This window comes from Theobroma umbraticum, unplaced genomic scaffold (genome assembly GCF_002168275.2).
Source record: "Theobroma umbraticum cultivar Fairchild unplaced genomic scaffold, ASM216827v3 scaffold_2.0, whole genome shotgun sequence".
Classification (NCBI taxonomy): Eukaryota; Viridiplantae; Streptophyta; class Magnoliopsida; order Malvales; family Malvaceae; genus Theobroma; species Theobroma umbraticum.
This window is the reverse complement of record NW_018397277.1, coordinates 1,726,040-1,746,468: the sequence shown is the minus strand read 5'-3', so window position 1 is coordinate 1,746,468 and position 20,429 is coordinate 1,726,040. Positions and strand designations below refer to the sequence as shown.

The 20,429-nt window shown below is 32.6% G+C and overlaps 1 protein-coding gene and 1 non-coding gene across 2 annotated transcripts; both read left to right on the top strand.

Annotated features, from left to right (window-relative positions):
• Positions 1-409: 409 nt before the first annotated feature.
• On the top strand, positions 410-516 carry LOC149526335 (small nucleolar RNA R71). The gene has a single exon (XR_016352114.1). It is a non-coding gene; the product is annotated as a small nucleolar RNA R71 (small nucleolar RNA).
• A 7,226-nt stretch (positions 517-7,742) lies between these two features.
• ARG1 (Chaperone DnaJ-domain superfamily protein) lies at positions 7,743-18,994 on the top strand. Its single transcript, XM_021443195.2, has 12 exons — positions 7,743-8,090; positions 8,288-8,526; positions 9,301-9,424; positions 13,540-13,619; positions 13,721-13,832; positions 13,908-14,012; positions 14,237-14,287; positions 17,425-17,514; positions 17,613-17,721; positions 17,815-17,963; positions 18,052-18,105; positions 18,409-18,994. The coding sequence occupies exons 2-12, from the start codon at positions 8,399-8,401 to the stop codon at positions 18,628-18,630; spliced, it is 1,224 nt and encodes a 407-aa protein (XP_021298870.1). The 5' UTR covers positions 7,743-8,090; positions 8,288-8,398; the 3' UTR covers positions 18,631-18,994.
• Positions 18,995-20,429: the final 1,435 nt, after the last annotated feature.

Sequence of the window (20,429 nt, the reverse complement as noted above, 5' to 3'; positions counted from 1 at the left end):
CAGGATTGTAAGTGTTAGTGTATGGGTTATTTTGTTGCCAATTTCTCATAAACTGGATTAACTCTATACTCATAGTACAATGCTCCATTGAGTGTCCATCTCCACAATAATCACATATGACAAAAAGGACTTTGAATAGAATGAACACCAATAGTTTCAAATTTCTTGGTAAAGGTAGCTACTTGAGTAGTTAACACATTAATTGCATCCAATTGAAGAACTCTATCCTCTTTTCTAGGTAATGACCTCTCATTTGCCACTAATAATTGTTGGATACTATTTCTTCCAAAAAGTCATAAGCATCATCCATAGATTTTGCAACACAGCACCACTCGCTACGGCATCAATAATAGTTTGAATGGCGTTAAACAACCCATTATAAAATGTTTGCACTTGCAACCACTTGGGTAAACCATGATATGGGCATCTCTGAAGCAAGTCCTTATACTTCTCCCAAGCTTCGTACAAAGATTCAAAGTTAAATTGTGTGAAAAATGTAATATTGTTCTTCATCTTTTTTGTCTTTGTCGGAGCTAAATTCAAGAACTTTTGCGCAAGATCATCTCATGTTGTGATAGACCTCGTGAAAAGAGAATTCAACTAGACTTTGACCTTATCCCATAGTGAGAAAGGAAAAAGTCTCAACCGAATTGACCTCGTAATGCTTAAAGGTATCACAAATCTCCAAAAAGTTAGAAATGTGAACGTTCCTATCATCATTTGGGAGGCCCCTGAATTGAACGAACGTTTGGATCATTTAAATAATGGTCGGCTTAATCTCAAAATTGTTGGCTTAAATTACCAACCCGCGAATGCTTGATTGAAGTCCTTGGACTAATGAAACAACATATTTCCTTAATGATTGGTTATCAACTACATGTCTTTGAATTCGTTGCTCATTTTGATTCTCAACCATTGCTTCTGATTGATTGGAGTCTTGAGAATTTTGTCTAAGTAATCTTCGAAAGGTTTTCTCGATTTATGGATCACAAGAGACAATTTTCTAGTTCCTTATTCTTCTCATACATTTGGTCAAAAAGTACTTGAAAATAAAAAAAAACAAAGCTTGAATTAAAACTAGTTTGCTTGAATTAACAAAAGAATAGAAAAACAACTCTCTAGCAACAACACCACATTTTTTTTTGTTTTTACACAAACGCAAGTGCACTTATCGTACAAATAATATAATTGTAAGAAAAGTACCGTCTCCACGAGGAATTATGTCTAAATTCTTGCTAAGTACAAAAATTCGGCACCCTAATCTTATTCAAGTAAATCAAATTTGAAAATTAATTAAAAATAAAATTTAAGTAATAAAGTTAAACTAGGGAGTTCATGCTAAAAATTACTAAAAGGTCAGTGAAGTAAGGCCTATGATTATGGAATTACTCTACCTTTCATTTAAATTTAATCTCCCTCTTTATGCTTATATCTATTGTAATGTGTAAGTTAAGAACCTGACCGCCAAACGAGGAAAATTTAGGGAATTTGGGAGTCACCACCAATCTTTTTTATCTAGGGGCGATTGGTCACCTATCAATTTTTTTTTTCTATTCGATGGCATCCTAAATTGATTTTAGGTCTATCTAAAGAACAACAAACTAGTCTACATATTTTTAGAGTTAGGTTCAGGAGTACAATTATGCATAGGAAAAGATTAGTACCCCTGTGACACTCGTTCAATGAACGGTACCATTTAATCAAATATTATCCTAAATCATTGATTTTATTCTTGTGTTTCCCTAATTATTGTTTATTTACTTTATTCTCTATTTTATTAGCAAATTAAAACATTTTATTCAATTTTACTGTTATGACGTATACATGATGTAATTATGAAATGCATTACATAAAATTTGGATAACGCCAAGTAAAAACCTTTTATCAAGGGTATTTCTCGAATCCGCCTATCATTTTGTGGAAATCGAGAGTATTTTCTCACCTAGAAAAATACCCAAAAAAACTCACCTTCGTAAGTTTAACGAGTAAATGCCATCATCAAAATAGTCATTTGTAGGTAAAAATAATATTTTTCGTGAATGCAAACCCTAATACAAGTATAAGCTTATTAAAGACGTTCTTTGAGCCCTCTCATCTTATTGGCGGGACTCGAAAGTATCCTTTCACGTAGGGATTTTTCTAAAGGAAATCATCTTCGCAAGCTCCCTCGAAAAGTCCCATCATCGGGGCTTTGACTCATGCATATGATACGTCTACATGCCATGACATTTATCAATGCAATAATGATGCACAACGTTCTACAAACCCTTATGTCCACTATGGGTTATTCTCTATATTCATTATTATTATAATCTTACCATCTTTAAAAAAGTTTTGCTATCATTATTTATTTATTTATTTATTATCATGAGTATCCTTAGTCTTCACAATACTATATATTTTTTAAAACTTTAAGTACATATATGCCATTGTTCTTTTGCATTTATTATTATTATTATATTTATTATTATCACTATTTCATTATTTTTTTTGTTTTTAAATTTTGTTTGATTAGTAATTAAGTTAGTACATTTTTCATTTACTTAGGATCATAAATATCTGAACTCAAAATTAAAACCCTCCCATCATACTAGTAAGGTCTCAATTAAAATCCCTAACATAGAAAAACTCATCCAAGAATACGACTTCTCGCATTCCAAACGAATATTTCATCATCGGTCCCATCTAAGTAATAAGATTATCCTCACTATTAGTGTTATATATGTTTTATTTACGTAAAATATTCTACTTTCCTAACCATTAATACTACCTATCTCTTAAATAATTATGGATATTATTTACTTCCCATATGTGTATTCTTCTATATTATCATTGTTTTTATTATTATTATTATTTATTTATTTTTACCCAACTAAGTCTACATATATTATTTTTACTACTAGCATTTACTCATTGTTTATATATATATATATATATATATATATATAAGTCTATAAAATTGTTTACTAGACATTTTATTTATTTATTTATTTTAGCCAAGTATTTATCAATTATTTTTTTACCTATAGCTTTTTGTTTTCACACACACACACACATGCTCTCAATTGCTATTATCATCCCTATTATTAGTAATATTATTTTAACCACTAACTTCAAATAAAACTAAAAACAAACCTTTTAAATAATAAAGCCTAATTAAAATTAAACTAACAATTTAAATGGCCCAACAAATATAAATAACAATATAAGTCAACCGAATGAAATAACCCAAACAACCAAGTCAAAAAGAGTTGATACCAAGTTTAGACTGTTAAAGCCCAAAGTCCAATGAACCCAATAGCACCAATTTGGTTTGGCGTAGCCCACTTATGTAGTCTTCCTCCCAAAACTATGCGGTTTTGCCTTTTTCTACTAAACCTCCAAAATGACATCGTTTTACGTCTCCCTTCCTAGGTATAAAAACTTCTCTTTTCATCTCTTCCCTTCATTTTACTATCCTATTTTCTCTTTCTACTAGATTGCACCCTATCCCTTCTCTCTATCTAAAAACCACAGCCCTTTTCTTCACTTACTCACCACCGTTCGCTCTTCCCTTTCTTTTACCATTGTTCACCTTCACCAACATTATTCCTACGCAACAAAAATCATTTTTTTTCTTTCCTTCCCAAAACCTAATGGTGCTTCTTTTCCAAAAGCGATATCCCCAAAAGCTTTAAAACCCACTTCCCCCACCATGCGCTGCCTCCCATTTACTTTTTGATTTTTAGTATTTTTTTTATTTTTTGGTGGTTGTGGTATCTCACCGATCAGTAGTGACAAGGGTATTTTTTCTTTTACAAGGCTTTAGGTTTTAAATAAAGACTTTTAGGGTTTTTGAAATAGGAAAATTTTAGGGTTTTCTAGATTTTTTTTTAAAGCTTGCTTTTGTTAGTTTTTTTAGGGAATTCCCTCTAGGTTTCTTTGAAAATCTGATTCTTTCTTTTATAAACAGTGAAAGGATTTTCAAAATCCTTCCTCTCTATTTGCTACCATTGGTAGTGTATTAGGGGGTTACTTGCTGCCAATGGCAGCATTTTTGGGTTTGCAGCTTATTGCCAAACCCTGGACTTTTTGAAATCGATTTTTTTTCACAATTTGAAGGAAAGGGGAAAAGTGGGGTAAATCATCAAAAGGAAGAAAACTTAGCCAAAATCGGCATGCTTTGGGAGAAAGAAGCACTAATTCAATCCTGAGGAAAGAGAAGGTAGGTTGCCGTGACAATCCAACCTTGGCTGGCCACCACAATATGTTAGTATAAGCCCTACAAGCCAATCTGTGGTTGTATGAGAATTGCAATTTTGATATATTCATGTATAATATTTTGTTATTCATAATAACATTGAGGTAGTTCTTTATCCATAAGTTTGTGATTTAATTACTTTTTGTACTTATGTAGATAAAGCCCATGGAATTATATATGCTTTTGCAAAGGAATTGTATTGGGATACAATTATGAGATCCTTTTGCATTAAAGCATTATTTCTAAAAGTTCCTAATCATTGTATTATTAAGACAGTGCATCAATAATGCTCAAAGATTGGCACATGTTATGTTCCTTACTTGTGTAGTAAGCAATCGTTTTCATAAGTTGAAGTATAGAGATACTTGGAACTAGCATGTGGGTGCTTGCCATAGGAGAGCGAGTTCACTGAACATGACTCCCCATGAGAAGTGCATTTGGTACCTCACTCAAGTGTCTATGCAATACTTCTCATGTGTCAGTTGTGTAACTACTTCTTAGACTTGAGACACTAGGTTGTTTTGTATGTAGAGTACTATGCTTTGATTTTATCCTTATGGGTGCCTAACCAAGGATGCCAAAACAAGATGTTTTTTGATATAGTATGAAGCATATAAAGGCAAATAAATGGTTAAGATAAAAATCATCATCCCAAGTGATTCGAGGGGAAATATCTCATTAGTTCTTGGTTGACATTAGCTTAATCAAATCCTTAGCCAAGGTGATTAGGAGATTATGAAATGAGCTTCATAAGTCTCCATAAAGCTAATGATCTAACTGTAAGAACAAATATGGAGGTCAATAAGAATAGGCACTGTACCAAACTCTTATCATCTCTAGGAATGAATTACATAGAAAAACTGTACATTGAAAGATTATCAAAGAATCCTTTGATTTTCCTAACAATTTGGTAGCCATGATGCATTGCTAGATGCCAATCATGGTCTATGGAATTGAATTAGTTAATTTAAAATTAAATATGATACATTTAAATTAATTGATTAATAATATTATAATTCAATTCCATTGTCAACATGTTAGGAACCTAATAGGTCACACACAAAGGTTGCAATTTGAATTAAATTGAGAGTGTGATGATTTAAGTTAGACTTAAATTGAATTCTAGGTTTTAACTACTAAGGACCTAATTAAAAGAGTTTAATTAGGTATTGGTTAAATATTATAATTATTATAATATTAAAGAATTATTTCACAAATTTTGATAAGTTAAACCTAGATATAAATATCACATTATAGCCACTCTTTCTTTTTGAGGGGTGGGGAAGGAAACAAAATAAAAAAAAAATTTTCTCTCTTGAGTATCGCCACTCTTAAAAAGTTTATTTTGAGAACTTCTCCTTTGATCATTTGTCGAAAATCAAAAAAGAAAAGAGAACAAATCATTATCCATTTGTTAGCACAAGCCCGTGACATAAAGCTCTCTCTTTGGAAAGGATCCGTTGCAAACGTGTGTGCATCATTAGAGGCCAACCGATTGAGTGGTTGGGATTCTTTCACATAAAAGATGTTCACATTTTGTCACTAAAAGGAATCCATTTGATTACAATATCACTTGGAAATGTAATTTTTTTTTATTTTATGTGGTACTTAACTTTGCATTAAACAACCAAGGTGATCCAAAGATAGGAGGCATGTTTTTATTTTATTGCAATTTTTTTTATTCCGTTGCGTTTTGCTTTAATTATGTTTTGTTATGTTTTAACCCATTTTAAGTTTAATTCCTAGTTGAATATGAAAAAAAGATAATGTAGTAAAAATGGGTGTCTACAATATCAATAAGTTGGCTGCTAGCCTAAAGTCTAAATGTATCTACAAGTCTCTATCGAGATGTTGTAAACATACTTATCACAATTAATTCTCCATATGTCTATATAAATTAATTAAGATAGGTTCACTAAGCTTATGCTCTAAATTTGGCTACACATGGTTTTTAAGTATATTTCTATCCTAACTACTAATCAAATCACCTAATCTCTAAATGAAGTGAACACATGCTATTCAAATCCTTAGTCTATGCTAATCCTAGCTTATCATATTTATAGAAAGTTCAATGTTCTCAGAAAATAAATCATTTTTACCATAAAAGGTAGAGAGAGAAAGAGAAAATTGGTGAGAGAAATAGAAAACTGGTGAGAGAAATGAGTTGCTGTAGTTAATGGAAACTAATCTTCCTTAATTTCTCCCCCTTTCCTCTTTTGTAGAAAGTTGGTCTTTTTTCTCTTAAAGGCTGCTTTGACTGCTAGTCTTTCAACCACAAAATTCCCCTTTTAAAATCGCTCCAAATAGCCCTCTGATTTAAAAGATCGAAGGGTGCAAAATAACCAAGTTACATGTCAGTGCCAAGGCACCGAAGCTGCTATCTAATGTTGAGTTGGCTGACAATCGTTGTGCTTCGAGAGCATGGTGCTGCTACGTTGAGCTTGCTATCTAATGACTTTGCTTGGTTTAACAGAGGCAACGCCATAGCGTTGAGTGGATGGTGCCACAACATTGAAGTTGCTGTGTAGGTGCTATGTGCCTTCTAGCCTCTATGTTGTTCGTATTGTAGTTTAGTCACTTCCTACATGAGTTTGGCCATGATTTGATTAGCACTAGGTAAAGTTATAAACACAAAAGTTGTAGACCTTTTACTTAGCTTTCAATTGGTCAAAAATCACAGCAATTGATCATCTATAACTCAAGTTGTGCTCAAAAAACCATAGCATGTTTAGTAAAAATCTGCATCCAGCTAAACTTGCACAATTAATTGTCACTTAAGTCCTTTCCATTTATGGACCTTCAAAATAAAGAATTAAATCAGTAGCAGTTAAAATTAAACATTTTAACATATAATTGAACTAAAATAATTGCAATTAAATTGACTCAACATACTTTTGTTAACTTAAAGAAAAACAACTAAAATAATTTAAATTACACCTAAAACTCGAGAACTTAGCCATTTTAACATAAAAAAGTGACAATATAATAGAGTTATCAATTTACAGTTGTGCATTTTACTTTACTTTGAAGAATAATAATTTGTTCTTAACTTGTTTATTTTTTAATTAACTCTTTCCTAATTATACTTGTGCATTTTACTTCTCTTAGAAGAGTTTGAAAATTTGTTCTTTAACTCATTTATTCTTAATGTACTCTTTAAATTACTTTTGATATATTTTGATAGAAAAATTAATTTGTGAAAAAGTTTTTTATCTTATGAAACTTGATTTAAAAAAATTTTTTTTAAAAAAATTCAATTCACCCCATCATAAATATTTTCATATTATTATTAAGCTGACATTCTTAGCAACAACGCTTGATTATATGTGGCTTTCGAAACCACTTAATTAATTAGCGATAAATACGAAAGAAATATGAATAAAATACAATTTCATGAATTAGGCATGTGTTGATATCCTTTAGACATTGGACATAGGCTTGCAGTCGGATGATTAGGTCCGCCGCTAGATGATGAAAACTTTATTAGTTTGCGCATGGACATTTGACATGACATCATTCACTATTTCCATTCCCAGCTTATTGAATTATGATGTTGAGATTTTCCACAAGAGGAAAAATAGTAAACCTGAAATTACTAAAAGGAATTGACATCAGGAAGAAAAGAAAAGGGTGCGGTGCGAAGGGGGAACGGAGAGGGAAGCCTAATCAAAAGAAAAGAGAGAATTGTGTGTGTCTTACGTCATCTCTCTGTCCTCAAGTTCGTATCTGAAACAAACAAACAAACCAAGAAACAGAGTCAGGAAAAGAGGGGCAATTCTTCTTAAGCTCTGGGGTTCTTTAAATTTGCAATTTCAAAACCCTAGCTCCCTCATTTTCCCATTTATTCTTTGTAAGTTAGATCTTTGCTTCGTTTTTGTTGTTTTGTTATTTATTATTATTTCTTTGCTTTCGCTTTTCCCTAGAGTAAAAAATGGAGCGATCCAATACCGCGTTGATATCTGTGTAATTCCCTTTTTTTTTTGTTTTTCCCTCTTTGAAGAATGTTGATCTTTTATTGTTTTCCTTTTCTCGTTTCTGGATTTGTAGATTTGCACGTGATTTGAAAGTATAATTTAGACAGTTTTGAATTGAGTTTTTAGATTGAAGAAGAAAAAGAGGAAGTTTCTGAGAGAGAGAGAGACATAAGAAAGAAAGGAGATGCGTTCGAAGAAGATGGAAGGAACATCGGCCCCGACTATGCGTCGAGACCCTTATGAAGTTTTGTGCGTTTCAAGGGATTCCACTGATCAGGAGATCAAAACTGCTTATCGAAAGCTAGCTCTCAAGTAACTTTCTTATTCTTTTCTTATTCAATTTTGTCGGGGCTTTTTTTTTTTTTGTGGCAAAGTTTTGATTGCTTTGATATTATATTAGATTTCAAGCCAATGGGAAGCTTCTGATTGCAAAACTTTTGTATTGGAGTTTAATTGCTAGCTGGATTATATCTCAATGAGGCTAATGGCTTAATGGGAAATTTTGCAACTTCTTGTCAGTGAAAATGACCGAGATTTTACTTGCAAACCTCTCAGCATGTTGTTGTTAACTCTGAAGAGTACTTATGATAGTAGGAAGTCTCTTTCCGAGTGGATTCTGTGTTAGAATTGCTGACAATGAAAATGAGAGTCGAGCCAGTTTGTTTACAGAACAACTGTGTGTTGCTGAGCTTTCAGCAAACCGTCCTTTGGTTGTGCCAATTCCTCATGTATTTAACTTCTGTGAGGATTTATTTGTTGTCCTTTGCAAGTTTAGTGCTTCTTGTGTTTTATTAGTTGTTATGCAAACATTTCACATATTAGCTGGTGACATTATAACAGTGGTGCCCAGCCAGCTACCCACAAACTAAAATTAGTGACTGAAATTTGAAATGTTAATGGAATCTTTTAGACCAGATTTGTACCATCACATTCTTCTCGATCCCTGTACATATGACAGATCTATTGTATCAAATGCCTTGAGAATTATGATTGAGCTACTAAGATTTAGCGTTACAATCAAATACTCCTTTGTTTGGTTTATTTTTAACTTGGATTTTCATATTTTCTTTTTTGTTCTGTCTACAGGTATCATCCTGACAAGAATGCCAGCAACCCTGAGGCTTCAGAGCTTTTTAAGGAAGTTGCATATTCTTATAGCATTTTATCTGACCCAGAAAAGCGAAGACAATATGACAGTGCGGGGTTTGAGGTGCTTCCCATTCCTTTCTTTTCACATTGTTTTAATATTCTTCATTTTGTTGATGTTGTCTTTTATACGAGTTTGTATGTTGTAAAGAATTAAGCATTGCAACATATGTTTCAAGGTTCATTTCCTTTATTCAGTGTTCCTGTTCAGCATGGATTTAAGCATTCTTTTAATTTGAGTCTCACTTTCTTGTTGAGAACTAAGAGTTTATTTCATTGGGATTGTTGCAATTGCCGTAAATTTAGCTTTTATGATGAACTACAGTTCAAAAGAAAAAAATTGAGTTTATGATGAGAAGTTTACATAAACTTCTGGTGGTTCTGGTGGACCAAGAACTCTTTTAGGTCGGGTTAGAAAAGTGATTTCCCATAGTATGATTTAGTTAACTATTATGAAATGCTAGGCTCAATGGTAAAATTGAAATTGCTTCTATTGATGCTATCTGGGATATATTTTGCCTGGATTCTCTTTATTATTAGGTTTAAGGCAGGGGTTGTTAAAGCCAGAACTAGGAAAGCCATATGCAGAAGCAAAATAGATAGAGGAAGGTGCTATCTCTGACATTTGGGAGTGGCCAGGGTACTGATTGAATTTTTTTCTTATATCTTATGTCTGAAATAATTGCCTATTCAAGAGGCATGAATTATAGGAATGCACAGTAAAATGGCACTCAACTTGAAGATCAGGTATATCATAGAATTGTTTGGTTCGTACCTTTCTTTGGGATGTCTCGAAAGAATTCTGATTCATTAGGTCTGATTGTGAAAATGGAAGTTGATACCTTATAATGACAGATAGTTAAATGTTGGATGCAAAAACATTTTATGGGGTCAATATGGGCAGTTCAATTCTGTGCAATTTTCTTTCTATTTTGTCTACCCAAATTTGGATAGTGCATAACAAGTGCATTTTTTAGCAAGTCTTAAGTTGTTTTTAACAGATAATGATCTCTCTCTTTCTCTCTCTCTCTCTCTCTTGGAAAAGGGAGGAAAAATGGAAATAGAGAAAAGACAAATAGTAGGGAAGAACAAAGAGAACCAAGAAGGGGAGAATCTTAATCTCAATATCTCACTGATTAAAAGCTGCACTAAACTGAAGTAAAAGACTTATAAGTTAATCCCTGAGCCCTAGCATTAATATGAAATACCAAATATAACCATAATGGCCTAATAATTCCTTAAATACTAACAATTTACAATTGAACCCATAACATGTATGAAATTATTAAAACCAATCTTTAAATAATTTAATCCTTCTATAGACATGATCTTTTCTTGCATAGATGTACTGATGTTAGAGAGCACTCAACCTTGAGTTTTGAAGTGTTGGATTGAAGGAAATGATTAGCAAATGCTTGAATAGCAATGCCAACAATAGTTTTAGATGTGCATCTGCATTTCTGATAGAGCTTTTTTTACCTTATCCTTGAACAGTCAAAAGAACAAATTTGATGGAACAATATTTTACCAAATAGAGTATTATTAGACTTCTCGTATGGTTGGATGGACCGCAACTTTGGCCTCTAGATCAAAAAGAATAAATTCAATGCAAGGATTTTCATCAAGTATGCCACAGTAAGCTCTTTACATGCTTGGACATCCATGAATGTGATATATAAATCTTTAGATTCAACGTGCACAATCTCAACATTTCCAACTTCAAAATCTAGTTGTTGCATGTCCAACTTTTGAGACAGATCATATTTCATTGCATATATTTGTCAACCTCCACCTCTTGCTTCGACAATTTGATTCATCAAGCTTAATTATTTTTTCACATTGTTATTCTCTTTAATCTCAACAATTACTGACTTGGTTACAAATTTAACACCTTCATTGTTAGCCTATAGTTCTTTAATTTCCACAACTTTTGTAGTTACAACATCAGTTACAATTGGAATGTTTTCTGCAATCATTTTGGAGGAATACCATTTAAGATTGTGAGGTTGAAAAGGAAGATAGAAACCTTTGCATTTGCACTAATTGATCATATATATATATATATATATATATATTTGACTTGCCATTCATCAAGTGTTTTCTCACTTAGAAACAAGTTATTTTAAGGATCATGGTATTTATAAAGTACTGAAGGATGAAATTCTCAAGACTGTAACTATTTCTCAAAGATATTAGCTCATCAAGTGCATAAAGGCTTCATTTGTTTTATCTTCCAAATCATGAATAGTTTCAAACTAGTACATTTTAAAATCTCGAAATAAATGCTTCATAAACTGATTGTATAAAATCTGACCTTCAGAGGCTGAATCTTGTAAAATGGATCTCAAAAATTGAACTAGGACATCAAAATTAGTAGCGAAGACTTTTTGCCTAAGCTTTGACATGACATTACTGACGTCAGTGGTAATGTTTCACGTACATGTTAGATAATGTAGTTGATATAAGTAAGCAACTTGGTGGCTATTAGCGTCAGATTTGATTGGCAAAAAGACTGGCAACTAATTAGGTGATTGTTGATGTTGGTCTTGTGATGTGGCTTAATAGAAAATAGGGATTTGGATTATGCATCCTGCAAATCAGTAATATTATGTATAGAATCTGAATATGTCACTGGTATGTTGGGGGTTGTTGTGTATATTTGCTTAATATGTTCTTTTCAGTTCCCCTTCTGTATGGAGTAATATGAATCATTAAAGTTAAATTTTGAAAATCATCTAGGAAAACATCAAATTGGAAACATTGACTTGACGACATGGGACAAGATTGTGCTTATGGAAGGAAGTAAATATTTAGAGATTTGTTTTACCAATGTTATAACTTTTTACAGATTCAATTGTAATTTTTAGTATTTAAAGAATTGTAAGGGCATTTGGAATTATATTAGGTATTTATTTTTTATGTTACGACTTAGCAAGTAGCCTATTTCAATTTCAGTCCACCTTTGGGTTTTTGGTGGTGATATTTTCTTTCCCCCAACTTCCGCCTCCTCTATTCCTTATGTCTGCCCCTTTCCTTTATATTTTCTTAGTATTCTGTATGTATTTTTTGTCCTGTTCTCTTCCTTTTTCTGCATCATATAGCCATACCAACTAGTTTGTTAGGCTTAGATGAGTTCAGAAAGATGATTTCCCCTTTTTATATAAGATTCTTTTTATTTTCACCGATTATGGAAGTAGGTCCATGATTTATTTGTTGGGTGTGTGACTCTTTTGGCTCGTAATTAGATCTCCAACTTATAAGTTTCAATATTTTTACTTTTATACTTACCCCAAGCTATTACAATTTTAACCAAAAGAGCACATTATTTATTCCAGGACATAGTTTAGATTGTAAGAATTTGAAGGTATTCGTGTGTAGGCTGGATCTCTGAATTTAGTTGTAGGATATTGAGTCTAATCCAAAATATGGGGATTTCTTAGAGAGAGTTGGCTTGTTTGGGTTCTTTATGGGAGATGAAACTCTCCTTGATCATATTAAGGATTGCACAATTTGCACCATATCTTGGTCTCTCCCACAAATGCATTTACATGCATGCAAAGAGGGAGGTATTTATGTGCTTCCTTTGATTGATTGATTGATGTATGCCATGGAGACTTCTATTGATGGATATCCATCCTCAGGATTATAAATATCTCCTAAGATCAACAATTGAGGATTTTGGCTTTTATTTTCATTTAAACTTTCCCTCTAGTTTTACCACTAGAAACAGGAAACCCTTGGTTGTAACTGTTATTTATGATCCCTACATACTTTATCAAATTTCCTTGTTTTAGGTTAACCTACTTTGCAATCAAGTACTAAATTACCTACATTTGCTAACTTGAGTTATGTAACCATCCTCATTCCCATGTAATATGAATTTCCCAGGTGTTGCTTGCTCCTCCTGCTTCTGTTCTTTCTAAATTCCATTAAATATTGTTGTGCTACCTCATGCCACTGACTAAAATTTAAAGAATCTATCTGTGTTAATCATTGAGAGCACTAGTTTAGTTTGTAATTTTCCTTGATGATGTTGTTAACTCAAGATTGTATAAACAGGGAGTTCGTTTCCTCCAATTTTATTTCTTTCCTCTTGTTCATAATTTCCACCTATTCCTTTTATGATGGCAAGCTTTTGAAACCTATTGCTTTTCTCTTTTTTCGACAAATGTTTACAAGGCTGTTGAAGATTCGATGGATATGGAGATTGATTTGTCCAATCTGGGAACTGTTAATACAATGTTTGCGGCATTATTCAGGTGAGACATCCATTTAAATATCGGAGCTTTTAGGCATCATTTAGTTATTTCTGAATCACTTATTTGTACTTTTACCCTGCTTCTTCAATATATTTGTGTAGCAAGCTTGGTGTCCCCATCAAGACTACAATCTCAGCTAATGTTCTTGAAGAAGCTCTAAATGGAACTGTCACAGTTAGACCCCTTCCAATCGGAACATCAGTTAGTGGAAAGGTGCTTACTTTCTTTCTAGCCAATGCACAATACTCTTTCAGATACTTCCCTAAATTCTTGTGCATTTTTCTGCAGGTAGACAAGCAATGTGCCCACTTCTTTGGTGTAACAATAAGTGATGAACAAGCTGAGGCTGGGATTGTTGTGAGGGTAACTTCAACAGCACAAAGCAAATTCAAGGTACATTATCTATGAAACTTTTCTTTGAATGATCTTCTGTTCTTTGGAAAATGACTATGAATTGTTTGGTTGCATGTCCTAACTCATCACTTCTCTCTCTGTTGCTCTTTTGCTGTGTTTCTGTGTGTGTGCATGTCCATGTGTATGGGTATGCATCTCTATTAAGTGACACTATGTCAGTATTATATTAAAACTCACTGTTTCATTAATGTAAAATTTTTCAGTTACTTTATTTCGAACAAGACATCAATGGTGGCTACGGTTTGGCCCTACAGGTACTAAGCACTTGTCTTGGATCTTGCTCTTTCCAATTTGTTTGATTGACCTATAGATTTTGTAGTAAATGTTTGACTTGAAGTGTTAGTTGTCAAGGTAATCCATACAAGAATTATTTCATTTATTTGTCATGTGATTTTTTTTGCTATATCTTTCTAGTAATATGGATGGGAACTTTGAAGTGACAGAAACAAAAACAAAATATATCACCAACTACCTTATACTTTTCATATCCTCAGTGAGAAGGCTGGTGGAAACCTGGTGATTAGTTTTTAAACAAATTACTAGCTATTGCCTGTACAAGTAGTCTGTACGGGAGCATGAGTAAGTTTGTTCTGATGGTATATTTTGATCTTTACATCTGTGATTTTTGGTCAGAGGGGAATTTGAAAATGCTAGCGGTTTTAAAGTTAAACTTTTCCCTTTCTCTTCCTCTTTCCCCCTTACACAGCCTCCCTCTTTTTTTCCCATCCTTTCCACCCTCAAATTTTCCTAGAAAGTTTAATCTCTCAGAATTATGGTTCTTTTCACAAGTTTCATGTGTGCACTACTATAATGAACCATGCAAATATGTTGCTACCACTTGACAACTATTGTTGGTGGTGAAATTTGTTCTCTTGCCTGTAAAATAGTAGTTGTTTGATGGTCTGAGTAGCAGTAGGATAGGTCATCATGATGCTCCAATCAGTTGCTATATTGACTACCCAATCTTCAGCAAATAAATTTTAGGCTCATTGTATAGTTCTGAGGTCCTGTTATTTTTCACTTTACTTCTTTATCTGTTGTCCCTAGCGTACATCATGCAGAGTAAGATGTTTTTAACTTAGGCTGGATGTACTTACCCTTTATTGGGTGTTAATAGATGAATACTTTATATGTAGTTGCAGAGTAACTGCTCATGTGGGTATGCAAAGTTTTAAACATCTTTTTATCTGTTTGTTTTGTTTTGTTTTTGGGCGGGAGGTATAATTTTATCTGCTTTTTGGTTACTCTTTTCCAGTTCTCTACCGGATAAACATTGATTGTATGGTTGGTTTTGGGAAGAAAATGAGGAAACATACAGTTACGTTAGTATTTACTACAGCCGGATTTGGTGATACCTTCTTTTTCTTCTTTTCTATTTTTGTTATAACAAAAGTAGAAGGAAAACGTTTTACTTTCTGAAAAGTACTTTTCTGATTTTTTGAAATTTTCCATAAAGCATGATAGAAGCATTTTAACGTCTTCTTTCTTAAAAAATGATAAAATAAATTCTTTAATGGATAAAGATATTAAAAACGGCTTAGTTTAGAATCTTATAATCTTAGGATTTTAATGAAGCTTTATTTTGTGTTTTTAAGCTCTTTACCAAGTTGCAATTTTAGTCCTTAAGTAATGAAAGGAAAAAAAAAACACTAATATGTTAATAAAAGGTATCCAATTGTCAAACAAAACTAGTACCCTGTATGCCTTTTTCGTTGATTTTAACTAACTTGTAATAATTTAAAGAGACTTAGGAATTAAATGGAGTAATGGAGAGGTTAGGGATCAAAGTGATTTTTATCCTAATATATTAGCACAGAGATAGATGGCGCATTTTATCCTAATATATTAGCACAGAGTATCAAGAGTAAAATTATCCACTTTTGCTTCTAGAAAAGTAAAAGGCAAAAGTTTTAGCCAAGTTTTGCCTTCTGTTTTCTGGCTTTTTGCTGAAATAAATATTACAATGAGCAGCTTTGGCTCCTCCCTTTACTTTTTGTTACATTTATCATCACTAGTAACACGTGTGGGGTTCATGACAAATGACTTGGTTTGTAACAGCCTCACGTGTGAAAAGTGTTGATGAGTGTATTAGAAAATGATGAAAAAAGAGTAATGGTGGGAATCTAATTTTCAAACCATATAATTCAAAGTTGCAGCAAATTTGATATGTTTTTTTTTTGTTTTTATCTGAGTGTTATGCTTTCGGAAGGAAGACAAAAAGGGTATAACTCGTTTCTAATATTATTGCCTTGTTGTATTATTTGTCCTTGATTCATGTTTATTAGATTGCTATTTTATCTTATGCTCATCTGGCATTAAAAGGCTATGAACTTCTCATAACTATGATCTATCAAATAAATATTTGCTTTGCAACCTATTTTGTCATCTTTTTCTGGAATAAAACTTTGATCTCAATTGTCAACAATGGCTTCTTTTTTTTTTTTTTTTGTTTTGTTATGTGTGAAAGCCTAAAGGATGTAGCTCTTTACCCTCTCATAAGCTTCATCCTCCACTCCCTAAGATTCAAACGTGAGACTTCCTAGTTGAAGTCTTATGTTCTAGCTGTAAGGGCATCCCTTTAGGACAGTCAAAAACATCTTTAACTCTCAGTAGAAGGTATTTTAAAGAAGAATGGGTATTCTTATTACAGTCTCTCAAATCTATTGTTCATGTAATAATAGTGGATGCTGTACTGAGCCTTTTGAAAATAAGTACAATTAAAGTAGCATACTCTGGATTGGAATGTGTGCATTCAGAGTTAATTTTTAGAGTCACTGTCTGTGCATGTGTATTTCTATTATGTCTATGTATATGATGTTGGTAATGTTTTGTATTTGCTTGTATGCCATGCTTTCTCTTTATTCCAATGACTCGCAACTTTAGATGTGAAAATTTATCTGACCAGCTGGTATCCTTGGCTGCTATATGGCACACGTCACTGACAGCATGCACCAAGATAAATCATGTAAACAGAAAACACCTGCACACAGCTATGTTATGGTGTGCGTGCCCATTTAATACTTAAAGACAGCAAGTTATCATTTGTGCATTGACAAATAACAGTTTTTCTTTTTTTTTTTCAAGTACTTGAGATTTTTATTTTCCCCTTGCTACATTCTGTAAGCTATTTTGTCTTTGTTCTTGACATGGTTCATTTAATGTTGTACTAGTGCTCTAGTCTTTCTTCAATGAAAGCTTGTGTTGATGTTATATTAGTGCTTCAATGCTCAATGAAAGCTCTTGTGGTCATCACTATGATGCAAATTTCCTTTTTCTGTCATTGTCTTGGAAGTTCAAGGATATTGTTACTGTCAGTTGTGTTTCTGAAGTAATTAGCCATTTATCCATACATTTATTACTTTCTATTTATGATTTCATTGTCTGTGTACAGGAAGACAGTGAGAAGACAGGCAAAGTGACATCTGCTGGCATGTATTTCTTACATTTTCAAGTATACAGAATGGATTCCACTGTAAATGCGGTATGTAAGTTGTCATTTATACTTTATATTTTGGTTTCTGCTGGGTGTTTGGCTTCTTCTTGTGGTAAGAAATGATGATTTATTCATGTGTTATGCAGTTAGCAATAGCTAAAGACCCTGAATCTGCCTTCTTTAAAAGGTTGGAAGGTCTTCAACCTTGTGAGGTTTCAGAACTAAAAGCTGGCACACATATATTCGCTGTTTATGGTTGGAGCAGTTTGTTTTGTCTGATAGTTTAGTTAAAAATATGTTTTGGAGTATTTGTGTTATCGGTTGACTGCTTTGGCTGATTTTTCTCAGGAGATAATTTTTTCAAGACTGCTACTTACACAATTGAGGCACTTTGTGCTAAGTCATACGAGGATACCACGGAGAAGCTCAAGGATATTGAAGTTCAGATTTTAAGAAAGAGAAATGAGTTGCGGCAATTTGAAACAGAATACAGAAAAGTATAAGTCGAGCCATGTTCTATTTGGGGCTTTTTATGACTGAGTTGTACGCATTTGATCTTAATATTTCTGGTGGGATATTTTGTAGGCATTGGCACGCTTTCAAGAAGTGACCAACCGGTACAGCCAAGAAAAGCAATTCGTATGTTTTGAAACCTGGGTTCTCAATAAATGTTTTTCATCTTGCAGTCATATTAACTTTCCTACGTTTATGCAAGTGACTGCATGTCAATATGCGTGTAAGGATATATTTTTCTGTATATATGCATGTCACATAGCTACGCTGTCTAATATTTTCATAAATGGCTATAGAAAATGATCCTTGGCTTCTTGATATTGTTAAAAGAGTAATTGCTCATTTGGATTCAGCTCATTTTTGAAGCGTAGTAAGAGTCATATAAATAAATTGCTGGTTTGACTTTGATTTTTGGCGTCTAAAACACAGGTAGATGAGCTGCTGAAACAGCGTGACAGTATCCATGCTACATTCAGTGTAACAAGGACGCCCAACAGTATGAGTGTTAATGTAAGTAATGGAAGCACAAGCAAAGTTCCTGGTGACACTGAGAGTCCACCGGAAGATGGAAACTTAGATGGGAAGGATAAATCAGGGAAAAAGAAATGGTTCAATTTGAATCTGAAGGGATCTGACAAAAAGCTTGGATGAAATGGTATTTAGATAGGGTTGATGAGAGGTTTGAAATATTTGCCAGCACTCTGCTGCCTGCTAAAGCGTGCCTTGTATTATTTATTCAATTCTTTTCTCCACCAAGGTTGTCCAGTATGTCATGTTACGGTAATGGTCCTGTATGATGAGTTAATTTGGAAATCATGTGGATGCAAGTCTTTTGTATTCTTAATTTGATCAAGTGAGCTCCCTTCTTTTAGCAGTCTCAAGGTTCCTAGTTATCTGTGTAGTAAGAAATTCAGTTCTGTCTCAATTGAGGCCTTCAACTGGATAGATGGATGAGTAGATTTGCTTGGATATTATTGCTCAAAGCACATATTGGCCATGTGTGTTGTCTTTTTAATGATGAGTGGCTACTTTCTTGGATGTTTCAATAATTCACCTACTCTAAATTATTATCATTTCCTAAGTAACAATCTGTAGATTATGATTTATCAGCTGCATTTATTATCATTTCCAATGCACAATTTACTTGTGTGACAAATTTTTTGGGCACTACTTTTAAAAATCTGTCAACCATTGTTGACTCCTTGGAGAAAAAAAAATAAATCGAGTGAACTGCAATATATCTGATCCAAAATAGAAATATAATAATCAGGGAGTAAGAGTGGGTGTACAATAGTAGTAGTCCTATTTAACACAAATATTTACTCCGCTCATACCAAATTAACCATACTATTTACTAATTGAACCATAGATGAGCACAAGAACTTGGTAATAGGTGGTTATCAAGAATATAAAATAACTTATTTTTAATTATTTTTAGAGAAAGGGATACAAATATGGTTTTTTGAGAAGATGGTATTACCTGTTTCATCTTAATTCATTTTGGATCTATTAATGTTGAAAATTGACTTTTCGCCTCATAATCCCAAATGTTGTTAATAAGTTTTAAAATTAACTAAAATGCCCATAAGTTTTAAAATGAACCATGCCCCCCCCTTTTTCCCCTTTCAAAATGAAAGCTTCAATCGCATGGGTGGACCTACATTAATAAAAGTAGTGTCACATGATACCATTTATTCAATCAAATGTCAACAATTTCTACTTATTATATTACTTATGATAGACTGTTTATTTAGTTAATAATCCCAATAAACTCATTAACATTTTTGAAATTTCGCAAAGAGTGGGACCTAATATTATAAGTCAAAGTAGATTTATTAAAAAATAATTTATATATTAATATTTAAATACTGACAAAAAAAAATTTCTACAATTTAAGATTTTATTAAAAATGTTAAAACTTAACCTACTTTCTTTCCTTCTCTAAAAATTCAAATCCTATTCTTGAGACCAGTAGTGACACTTCCTCTTCTTTGTCCTTACTGTATTTTTCACTCTCTTAAAACAAATTTATTTAGGCTTCAATTGTAAGTAATTTTCAACCTAAATTAAGTTTTTAAATACTTCATATCTAAATATTTTTTGATTAATTTGATAGTTTGGGTTTATAATTCTAATCTAGCTAATAGAAAGTAGTATTGCATGTCAAATAATATCTTGAAATTATGAGTCTTTCTTTTTTTTATTTATTTTGTAGATATATTGTTTGATTATTTGATTTTTATATTTAACTTTATGTGGTTTGTGGATACTTATATTTAGTTTCAATCGATGAATACATTATTGTCATATTATTAGTTTGTTGAACTTGAAAATTTACTATGTAAGATCATATTTTATTTAATTTTAATATTTTAAGTTATGCTATTGAGTAGTAATTTTCAACAAGTTTTTATAATTTTGGATAAATAAGTCATGAAAAGATATTTTAA